The sequence below is a fragment of the Hipposideros armiger genome, unplaced genomic scaffold (assembly GCF_001890085.2).
Source record: "Hipposideros armiger isolate ML-2016 unplaced genomic scaffold, ASM189008v1 scaffold_660, whole genome shotgun sequence".
Classification (NCBI taxonomy): Eukaryota; Metazoa; Chordata; class Mammalia; order Chiroptera; family Hipposideridae; genus Hipposideros; species Hipposideros armiger.
In genome coordinates this window covers 777,692-787,920 of record NW_017732010.1, presented here as the reverse complement: position 1 = coordinate 787,920, position 10,229 = coordinate 777,692, and the positions used below count along the sequence as shown (strand labels likewise).

Sequence of the window (10,229 nt, the reverse complement as noted above, 5' to 3'; positions counted from 1 at the left end):
ACATGTGGTTATGACAACTGATGGGGTTAATAACCCTGAGACATTTCTAATTCTTCCTGTCTAATTTTTCTGATTAATTGAAAGCCCCTAATGTATATCAAGTATATGAGATAAATAGCCAGTGTGGTATTTGATTAATCAAAGGCACACTGTTCATAAACCTGGCTGGATTGAAATAAACTCTGTTATACTAAGCATATATATTTTGTTTCTCACCCCTCACAATATATTTTTTAGGAAATAGAAATTTTGCCCAGGATGATCCATTGGAGTTTAAGTCTCACCAGTGGTTTGGAGCATCTGTGAGGTCTAAGCAGGATAAAATTTTGGTAAGTCTTTCGGATATTTACTCATAGCGGAGTTTAGTCAATTTATGTGAAAACACAGGAAGTTTTATGTTTAAAATCTGAGAGTACAATTCAGTGTGCCCAGGCGCACAGGGTGTAATGAAATGCCAAAGCTCTGATCCGAGACCACCCCGTCTAAGAACACCACCCCTCTTGCCCTTCAGAGACTTGGCTTCCGCTACTTTCCACCTTCATTCCCAGTCTCATCTCTGCCGCCTCACCTGATGGCTCCCCTCCGCTTGTTTCTATCCAGCCAGGGTTAGGAGCAGTGTGCCTTGGATTAATCAAATGCCCTTGTGCTTCCGCGTTTAAAAAATTCAACAACCTCTTTGCCTCATCCTCCCCTCTGCTGTGTCCCCCATTCCTTTGCTCCTCTTTTCAAAAACGTGTAGAAAATGTTTTCTGTAGTAACCAGCTCCACTTCCTCACTTCACATTCTCTTCCCAGCCACTCCAGTCAGTCTCAAGGAGGCATGGCCAAGGTCAGCCTTGACTTTCAGGTCACTGAAATCCATGGTTCTTACTCTTACTTTTTTACCCCCTCAGCACCATTCAACTAAGTCAGCTGACCCATTCTTTTTGAAATGCTTTTCTTCCCTTGGCTTCCGGGACACTGTACTTTCTTGGTTTCCTCCCATCTTGCTGGCGGGTCCTTTGCAATTTCCTTTAATGGCTCTTCTACTCAGCTTCTAAATGTTGAGGTGTCCCTGGGCTCTGTTCTGGGCCCCATCTTCTCTGTGTAAACCTTGTACCTAGCTGCTCCGATCCTGTCCCATGGTGGGAAATATAACTTATATGTCATAATTCTCAAATCCTCGAATCTGTATCTCTCTGAGTTAGTGTAGGTTGCCTGAAACACTAATTTTTTCAGATAATTTTTATGTCACGGATTACCCCCTTTCATTTCAGGCCTGTGCCCCACTGTACCATTGGAGGACTGAAATGAAACAGGAGAGAGAGCCTGTTGGAACATGCTTTCTTCAGGATGGGACAAAGACTGTTGAGTATGCTCCATGCAGATCAAGTATGTATAGGAAGTTGTGCCAGCTTTTAAGAACAGGGTGGGGAAGCCTAGTTTGTTCAAAATGTGGTGTGTGTGTGTGTGAGTGTGTGTGTGCCTGTGTATGTTAAAATGTGTAGGCATATTGTAATGTTTGAATGCAGCAAAATAAAAACAATACTATTACTGTAAAGAAATTACAAATGTTAAATCAACAAGCTTATCTTCTGAAAAACTAATTTTCACCTTCCTTGGTTAGTAGTAACTAATATGTGATTTCTAGTCATTATTTGTCAAACGATGCTCCTTTGAGCTTCTCTAACAGAGATGTTAGCGATTCTGACTCAGTAGGTCAAGGTCAGGCCTGGGAACCTGCATTTTTAACAAACTCTACAAAGTAATTCTGATGGAGACTGAAGTTTGAGAACTACAGCTTTATATTAATAATGATGTTATGAATCATTAAAAATTCCGAGTTTACATAGGAAGGCGAAACACTGAACTCAGAAGTATTGGGCTGTCGGAAAAGTCATGACGTATTTTTTCTGTTTTTCATTGCAAAAATGCGTCATGCCTTTTCCGACAGCCCAGTATGTCTGAATTTGCTGTTTTATCAGAGTTTGTTTGTCATTCTGTTATCAAGCTTACTCCTTTTGATGATCCAGAAGATCTCCCACTGTTCTCTAATATTGACATTTAAAATGACACTGAGACTGTGACTGACGAAGATTTTGAGCACCTATAATTTTGGTTATGCTCTGCCCTTGGAGATTCACATCCATTTGCCTTCCCACCTTTGTTAAACTGGCCACCACTCTAAATCCTCTTTATACCAGAAGCATAAAAATGGCTTACTGAAATGCAATATGGTGTTTATACCTAGAGTACTTTTTTGGCCATTACTTTTTATGTTCCACTGGCCACCAGATTAAGTACAACATGTGAGATTCTTACTGCTATCTTCCCCCCCCCCCATGTTTAACAACTTATGACACCAGGTCAAGGGACTACTCAGTCCTCAAAATCCTAAGCCGTTGAACCTCCAAGAAACTGCAAATAACTTCATTAAACCCTTATTTCTTAGTCTGCTACCTTGACCCTGCTTGTTGTCACTGAGTGGTAAACATCAGAAGAATGATGCCTCCCAGACCACACTGTTTATTAGGAGAGGCCAGAAAGCACACCTTACACAGGACAGAGCAGTTCGGCTGCTTTATCCTCAGTGCTGGATGCCATCTGTATCACCACCTTTATGTTGGTATTTTCATCACAGTGCTGTTGTCTTTGTGGTGTGTGGAGAATGTGAGGACTAAATCAGTGTTTTTAATTTCTGTATTGCAAAAATGTTCCCATTGTGGGAAGATCATTTTATAGTTATGAAGAGTGAGCTAACCTCTCAAGGGCCAGGTTTGTAACTTACCATTTATATAACAGACACACACGGACAATCACCCTTATGCTCATATGATATAGATTTGGGAACCGAGGTTCAAACAGTTAAAGTAATTTTTTCTTATGCCTTATGGTAGTGAGTGGTCTGATAAGGATTTGAACCACGTCTGTCTGATTGCAAAGGGATATTCTCTCTGTAGTACTAACAATAGAAAATGTTTCCCATTTCACTTGCCTCTGTATTAAGCAGCTTTTCTACAAAGACTACTTCCTGCTTGCACAAGTACAGATTTGGATAATTTCTGATGTGAAGGGTACATGGAACCCTTCTGAAAACACACATTCTATTGATGATCCCTTGTGGATATACTGCCATGTTAGCCTAGCAATTTTTGTCATTTCGCCTCTTCAGTAATGAATAGTTCTTTTCTCAACATGTATTTAAAGGATAAGGCAAAGTTTGCATGATGCATCTGTTACATAATACTTTCACTTTTATTTGGTTTACGCACAGAAATTATAAAATCTTATTAATCTTTATTTTATAAAGTATTTAACATCCAAATCAGCTCAGTAAACTATGGCTTGTAAGCCTCTTTTTGTAAATAAAGTTTTATTGGAACACAGCCACACCCATTTGTTTACATGTTGTCTATAACGGGAGAGTTGAGTAGTTGTCACAGAGACCATATAACTCCTAAGACTAAAATATTTACTCTCTGGCTTTTTACAGAAAAATTTTGCTGATCCTTGACCTAAATAAAACCTCAAATCTTAGAAAAAGCACAAAGAATAACCTCAAAAAAGCAAAGTGAATGCCTTTCTTCCTAATAAATCTCGCTGTCTGTATTCCTTGATCATTGTACACATTTTGCCGCTCAACTTTTGGAATATTAAGCTATCTGCAGGCCCCAATTACAAGGGGCAACCTTCTCAGATAAAAAACCCTCACATGTAGGAATCTGAGAACTTGGGTTCTACTCTCATTGTGCCGGAGTCTCTTAACCACTCTGGGCCTCTGTCTCACCACTTGTAAAACCGTTTTGCACAAAGAACTTCAGAGATACAATGTTAGTGTTTTGTGTCTTCTCCCTACTTCAATAAATTACACAAACCAATGATTAATTTCACATGGGGATGCCAAATTTGTGGGATTACGCTGCTAACCTCTTGATAACTTCGCTTGTTTTGGTGGTGGGAATTAGTGGGGTCTTTTGTTGTTTGTTTGTTTGCTTTTGTTTTTGAACATGAGCTATGTGGCCACCCTAGGCATGGAACTTCACTGTCTGTGAGAAACTTACCTTCTTACTGATTACATTTGCTTTTGGCTTTTTGTAACTGTATCTATGGCTATTCTTGGCATTACACAATAGGCCAAATGTCTTTCTGTTCTAAAAGTGTGTGGGCTGCAAATCATATGACTTAAATACTCTTTCAGTTCTCTGCTCAGACTGAGTGTTTTGTTCCTTCTGTCGACTTTCTGCTGATAATATTATTCATATATAGATATTTCTCAGTTTTGATTTCTAGTTGGCTTTTCCTTCCCCTTGATCGTTGCTCAGGGAATTACAAATAACGTAATTGATTTAAGGCAGCGCAGCTTCCCAGAGTAGACACGCGTGGGCTCAGATCCATGCTCTCTTATTTACTAGCTGATGGACCATGGTCAAGTTACTTACTTTCCTTAAGCCTTAGTTACCTTATCTATAAATTGTGAATAATAATAGTATCTCTCATAGGATTGCTGTAAAGATTTAAAAGGATAATGCCAAGGAAGAGGCTTTATAGCATAGTACCTGGCTCACAGTAAGGGCTTAATAACCATTAGCTGCTCTTACTATCATAATCAATAATATTATTTATAATATTGTCAGGCTTTAAAATGGGAGAAATATTGATTGTTCATAGAAATAAAAACAAAAGCCTTCACTGAAGTAGGCTATAGTCAACATAAAATCCTTTACACTGGCATTAAACACTCAATTTAACACATTGTGGACCGGTGACACAGATTTGCATCTATACATTTAAATGCCCCATCCTCCATGTGTTAACATGTACCAGTTAAGACAATTTTAAAGGACGGTCGTTTTCTAGTTGCATGTTCTGGGAATCTAAGTAAAGCAGATAATTGTACAGTGTGGTAATCAAAAAAGGATGTCTTTATAAATAGCCTGAAATAGTTCCCTAGATGCAACTGAAATAAAGGAAATAAAAGGCTGGTTTGAGGTCAGAGCAGAATTCCTTAGTATGAATTCACTAGACACTGGAAACCCCAGCCCCATATTTTCCCAGTCCCTCTTGGTTAGAAAAATTTACGTGGGGGTAGCATTACACTCTTGAGGCTCTTTTCTTTAAAAAATTCTAAATTTAGATATTAAGTGTGTAATCTTGGGGCAGTTCCCAAGTTGTTAAAATAAGTTCAAAATTTTTGATGGGAGTATTTGACAAAAATTTTTGGAAGTGTTCCTAATGACTGAAAGTAGATATTTTTTGCTTCCTGTATTTGGGTGGCAAATACAGTAATCCTAATAGCATAATTATTTCTATATTGTAACATTAGCTATAAGAGTTCCTTGATAACTGAAGAGTGGCATTTTTCATTGTTTCTTGGTATCTTCAGAATAAAACAAGGGAGAGTCTTCAGGTGCACTGCTCCTTCTATTCTCGGTACAATATTACTCATGATAAAAGTTAATTTAAATTGATTGTCCAGAAATCATCCCCTTTTGTGAGAACTACAAAAAGATGGGTAACTACCAAAAAGTAAAACTATTGAGTCTGTTATCATTTGGAAAATACTTGAAAGTGTCATGTTTAAAGACATTCACTGTTACTATATTAGACCCCAGTACTAAACATGTTGTGGGAACAGTTTTATACTTTGTTCTTCACAGAACGTTACGCTAGGGTCTGGCCATCTCCTGAAATTCTGAACTTTTTTATTGATATTTATTTGCTGTTGTTAGCTATAAAATGTACATAGGAAATGTATGTATTAAGAATGTATGTGTATCTGTGTTCTAGTACAAAGACCTAGCAACTGTAGGGAAATAATAGTATGAAATAGGAAATCCAGGTTGGAGGTTTTAACTTGCAGATCACCACTCATTATTGTTTTATGAAAACAAAAGAGTGGGTCATAACAGTAATTTTTTTAAAAAATGGAATTAAATATAAAATAGAAAATATTAGTGTATTGTACATAATAATAGTGATATTGTTTTGTGAAATTGTTTTATTGATATCTCTGTTATACACACATAATGTGTGTGTGTTAGGTTTTGTGGGCTGTGATGTAAAATATAATCTTGCTGTGGTTTGTGGTTAAAAATAAGAAGTTTGAAACTCGCTATCTTAGGTGATCTTTCTGTTCCCTGGTGACTGGCCCAAGTACTTTAATCTTTTTCTGTTGCCATATCTCAGAAAATGTTGCCCATATTAATTTTTTTAGAATGTGATAATAATTCATTAAATGCCTGCGTGAAATGCCTCCCAGAAACTAGTACATTACCTTATGATTCCAGAGATACCAGATTTTTCTCTTGTTTTGTTTTGTGTTATTTGTTTGTTTGTTTGTTTGTTTGTTGGGTTTGTATATATTTCCAATCTTTTTATTTTAGAAAATATTGATGCTGATGGACAGGGATTTTGTCAAGGAGGATTCAGCATTGATTTTACTAAAGTAAGTTCTCATTTAAGACTGAATGAGATTCAGATCTGCCTTACCTAACTCATAGTTAAAAATTAATTGGTCATACTTCAGTGTCTCTATAACTGTTACCTGTTTTATGAAAACAGCCAATAAAAATGACCCATGCATTTTGATATTCTTTGCCTTATATTATTCTCTCCCTAGTAGACATTGTTTATTTGAAATTGACATCAAAAAGGGAATGGAGGACAGTAGAAATCACCTCAGTAGGTGATACAATAGTTATGACTTAGTATTAAATTTCCAGTTAGGTAAATTTCTAGAATATTAAAGTTTTCTGGTTCTGATTGAAATTGATTTTTCACAAAAACTATCACTGGGAGCTTTTTTACAAAATTAGAATTTAGTTATCTAAAAGCTGAGAACGTGAATATTTGCCATCTATTATGTGTCTACAGCCACCAAGTGAAGCTGAAGCAAATTAGTTATTGTAATAAATCTCATATTCAGGACTCTGTGTATTTTTAACTAAGCTTATATGCTTTCTAGAGTTGGTAGTTTTTATTTCTGCAAAAGAATTCCGTTTATATTGTCAAAGGAGAATTTTCTTAAGACCTTTTTTGTATGTGTGATTATTTTTTGATGGGATATGTGAACATTATGAATATCAAATTGAGAGAGTTAGTTAATAGTTCCTCCTACAGAAATCTCAAAACTATGTTGACTGATTAAACGCAGAGCTTCCTAAGAAAGTTTAATATGGCTTTCTTAGGAAATGCAAGCAAAGAGTGCCTTAAATTTATTGAAGCAACAGAACTATAATCATATGATTCAGAAAAACTAATAAAACATTTTCTTATCGTTTTATTTGTATTAAAAAAATTTTTTTGTAGACTAGGTACTGATAATTATAGTTAGGTCTATTTACTAAGTAATTGATTTTAATTTACTCAATTTGGTATTCATAATTCAAAATTTACTCATAATTCAACATTTATAGAAGCAAAACAGATATAAAGTACAGTAAAACCTTGGATGGCAAGTAACTTGGCTTGCGAGTGCCCCGTGAGACGAGCAAACATTTCTAATGTATTTTAACTCAGTAAATGAGCAATGTTTTGCAATACGAGTAGTTTGTTTCTGGATTGAATTATGCTCGCAAACCAAGGTATTACTGTATATTAACAAATAGTTTTCAACTTACATGATATATTTTCAAATAGGTGTTGTATTTTTTAAAAGTACCCATATTTTCTGTACCTATGTCTGTATAACCGTAACCCCAGAAATATTCTCAAATGGTGAATAGTCATTGCTAAATTTACTATTGTCTTTCTTCAACTACTTTCTAGGGGAAAAAGTGTCATTTTAAAGCAGATAACTTAGAAGTATCTTTTACGTAGCCAGGTCAGGAAATCGTTGAAAGCTTGAAAGGGCTATATGAAAATTTGGAAGGAGAAATAATTTCCTAGGGAAGAAATTTCCAAAATACTCTGCTCAAACACTAAATACCTTGATTTAGATACTTAGAGTTTGTTACAGATATGAGAAATGCTAGTCAAGTGTAATTTGTATATATAATATACCCTGAAAACTTTACCTTCTAACTTCACTCCTGTTTAGATCTGCAAGACACTAAAAATTTTCCTTTAGCTGAAGAATTTTTAATGTTTGTTCAAAAGGAAGTTTGCCTATATAGCCACAAATGTCTTATACAATGTTAAGGAGTTACTTTTTTTCCTTAATGTAACCCAGTAATACTTTACAGTAAGTTTTTAATATCAAGTTTGTAAATCAGCCAAGAACCGCCCAATCTATATGTATGTGTGTGTGTCTGTGTGTGTGTGTATATATATATATATATATGTTTGTATATTTCCATGTATTAAATGAATATATTATAACTTTCCTTTTTAAATTATGCTGTACTTTATTGTATTGTAGTTTTAAAAAGTTACATTGAAAATTATTGAAACTGAGTTAGATGAGTTTGAGGTTTATGATTTTGTTTGCTTTAATATATAGGTATATGCTATAGTCATATATATATATATATATACACACACACACACACACGTATATGTAGCTTTTATGTTTATTACATTGTTTTTAGTTTTTAAAACTACCTATTCAAATATATGTCTTTTTGTTGTTTGATTTAATCTAGGCTGACAGAGTACTTCTCGGTGGTCCTGGTAGCTTTTATTGGCAAGGTAGGTTAATGTTGTTTAAATTACCCAGTAGTGACTGTGTTTCAGACTCACCTGTCTTAGCATGTGCCTATGAGATTTTTCAAATTACTTTAAAGAAAGAAATGGAAAAATGCAATTTAGTTGTATAATCACTATCTGTTATGCAGTATTTTTTAAAAAGCACTTCATCATAATGCATATATATACATGTATCAGTATCTTATATATCATATATATATATATATATATATATATATATATATACTCCTAGTGAAAAATAATCTGAACATTTTTAAAGTAAGTTTATAAAGTATTTCAAATAATTTATTTTTATTATTTTTCATATGTACTTCTCCATCTCTATTCTCTAGGAACCAGGATGTAGGCATTAGGAAGTATGTGGAACTGATATGTAATTAGGGAAATTGTGGCATTTTGAAAACTCATGGTTTTAAAAGTATTTTGAAAGGCCAGCCGAATGGCTCAGTTGGTTAAGAGCTCACTCAAGAGTGCGATCTCTGAGAAACAGGGTTGCCGGTTCCATTCCCAGCCCGAGCTGAGCTGCTGCTGAGCTGCCAACAGGTGGCAGGATGGCTCAGCTGAAAAAAAAAATTAAAACTATTTTGAATATGCTTACTAGAAATATTCAAATAGTTGTTTTCTCATTAATCGCTGACATCAACAATGACTTCTTTGTGTTTGAGGAGTTTAAAATAGAGTATGTTATTATGTTTCAAAAGGATATAATTAAACTGGCATTGATTGTTGTAAAGGTAACACACTGCATTCTTCAGTCATTCTGGGAGACCTATTAAAATTAGCACTTGAACAAATATAGAGCAGCTCATTATTTGCTGACAGTTTAAAAATATGTAACTAAAATCTGTTCATTTGTTTACTTTGTTTTATTTATCATTAGATACACATTTATTTAGTCAATATATTCACATTCTAATTTTCTGCTAAAAGGTGCCACTTACAAGGTCAGCGTTCTTGTTTATTGGCATTTTGATATTCAAGCGTTGTCAGTATTTGGAAGAGCTGGGAAACCTGCGACTATATTGATTTGTAACTACTTTCTGATGCTGAATTTTACTTCTGTATTCTACACTATGCTTTCCTTATTAGCTTCTTTGTAAGAAAACCCATGCTTTTGATTTTTAGAAAGGAAACTAAAGAAAAAGATTTGCTGAAGGAAACAAGGACGGAAGGCAATAAGAAGGAATGAGAAATAGGAATGTCTCAGAAGTGGAAGGGGGTGGCAAAGGAGAGAATGACAAAAAGAAAAATCAAACAAAGACTGGGATCAGTATGAGTGACATGCTTACTAAAAGTGCAAATTTTGAATTTTTATAAATTACACATCTATTGGAAAATGAAATGATTTAGGAAAATTATACTTGAGTTTTACAGTTTTACAATGAAAAAATAGTTCTAATTGCATATGAACTACTTGAAATAATATCTAATTGAAAATAGATATTAATACTTTCTAGTTAGATATAAAACGTGGGTTTATTTTTCTTTTCTTTTTTTTTTTAAGATTTTTTTTAATTGGGGAATTGGGGGATGGGAACAGCGCTGGGGAATTGGGGGAAGGGGAACAGAGAAGTTGCTGTCCCTTTGTTCTTCAATCTAGTTGTG

General features: G+C 34.8%; 1 protein-coding gene across 2 annotated transcripts in view; it reads left to right on the top strand.

Moving 5' to 3' along the window:
• The window catches only part of ITGAV (integrin subunit alpha V), an 81,072-nt gene that overhangs the window by 31,758 nt on the left and 39,085 nt on the right, over positions 1-10,229 (top strand). For both annotated transcript variants that reach the window (XM_019626135.1, XM_019626134.1), the window contains exons 3-6: positions 238-329; positions 1,256-1,370; positions 6,362-6,423; positions 8,561-8,606. In XM_019626135.1, coding sequence (XP_019481680.1) covers positions 238-329; positions 1,256-1,370; positions 6,362-6,423; positions 8,561-8,606 — 315 coding nt within the window. The remainder of the gene's footprint in view (positions 1-237; positions 330-1,255; positions 1,371-6,361; positions 6,424-8,560; positions 8,607-10,229) is intronic.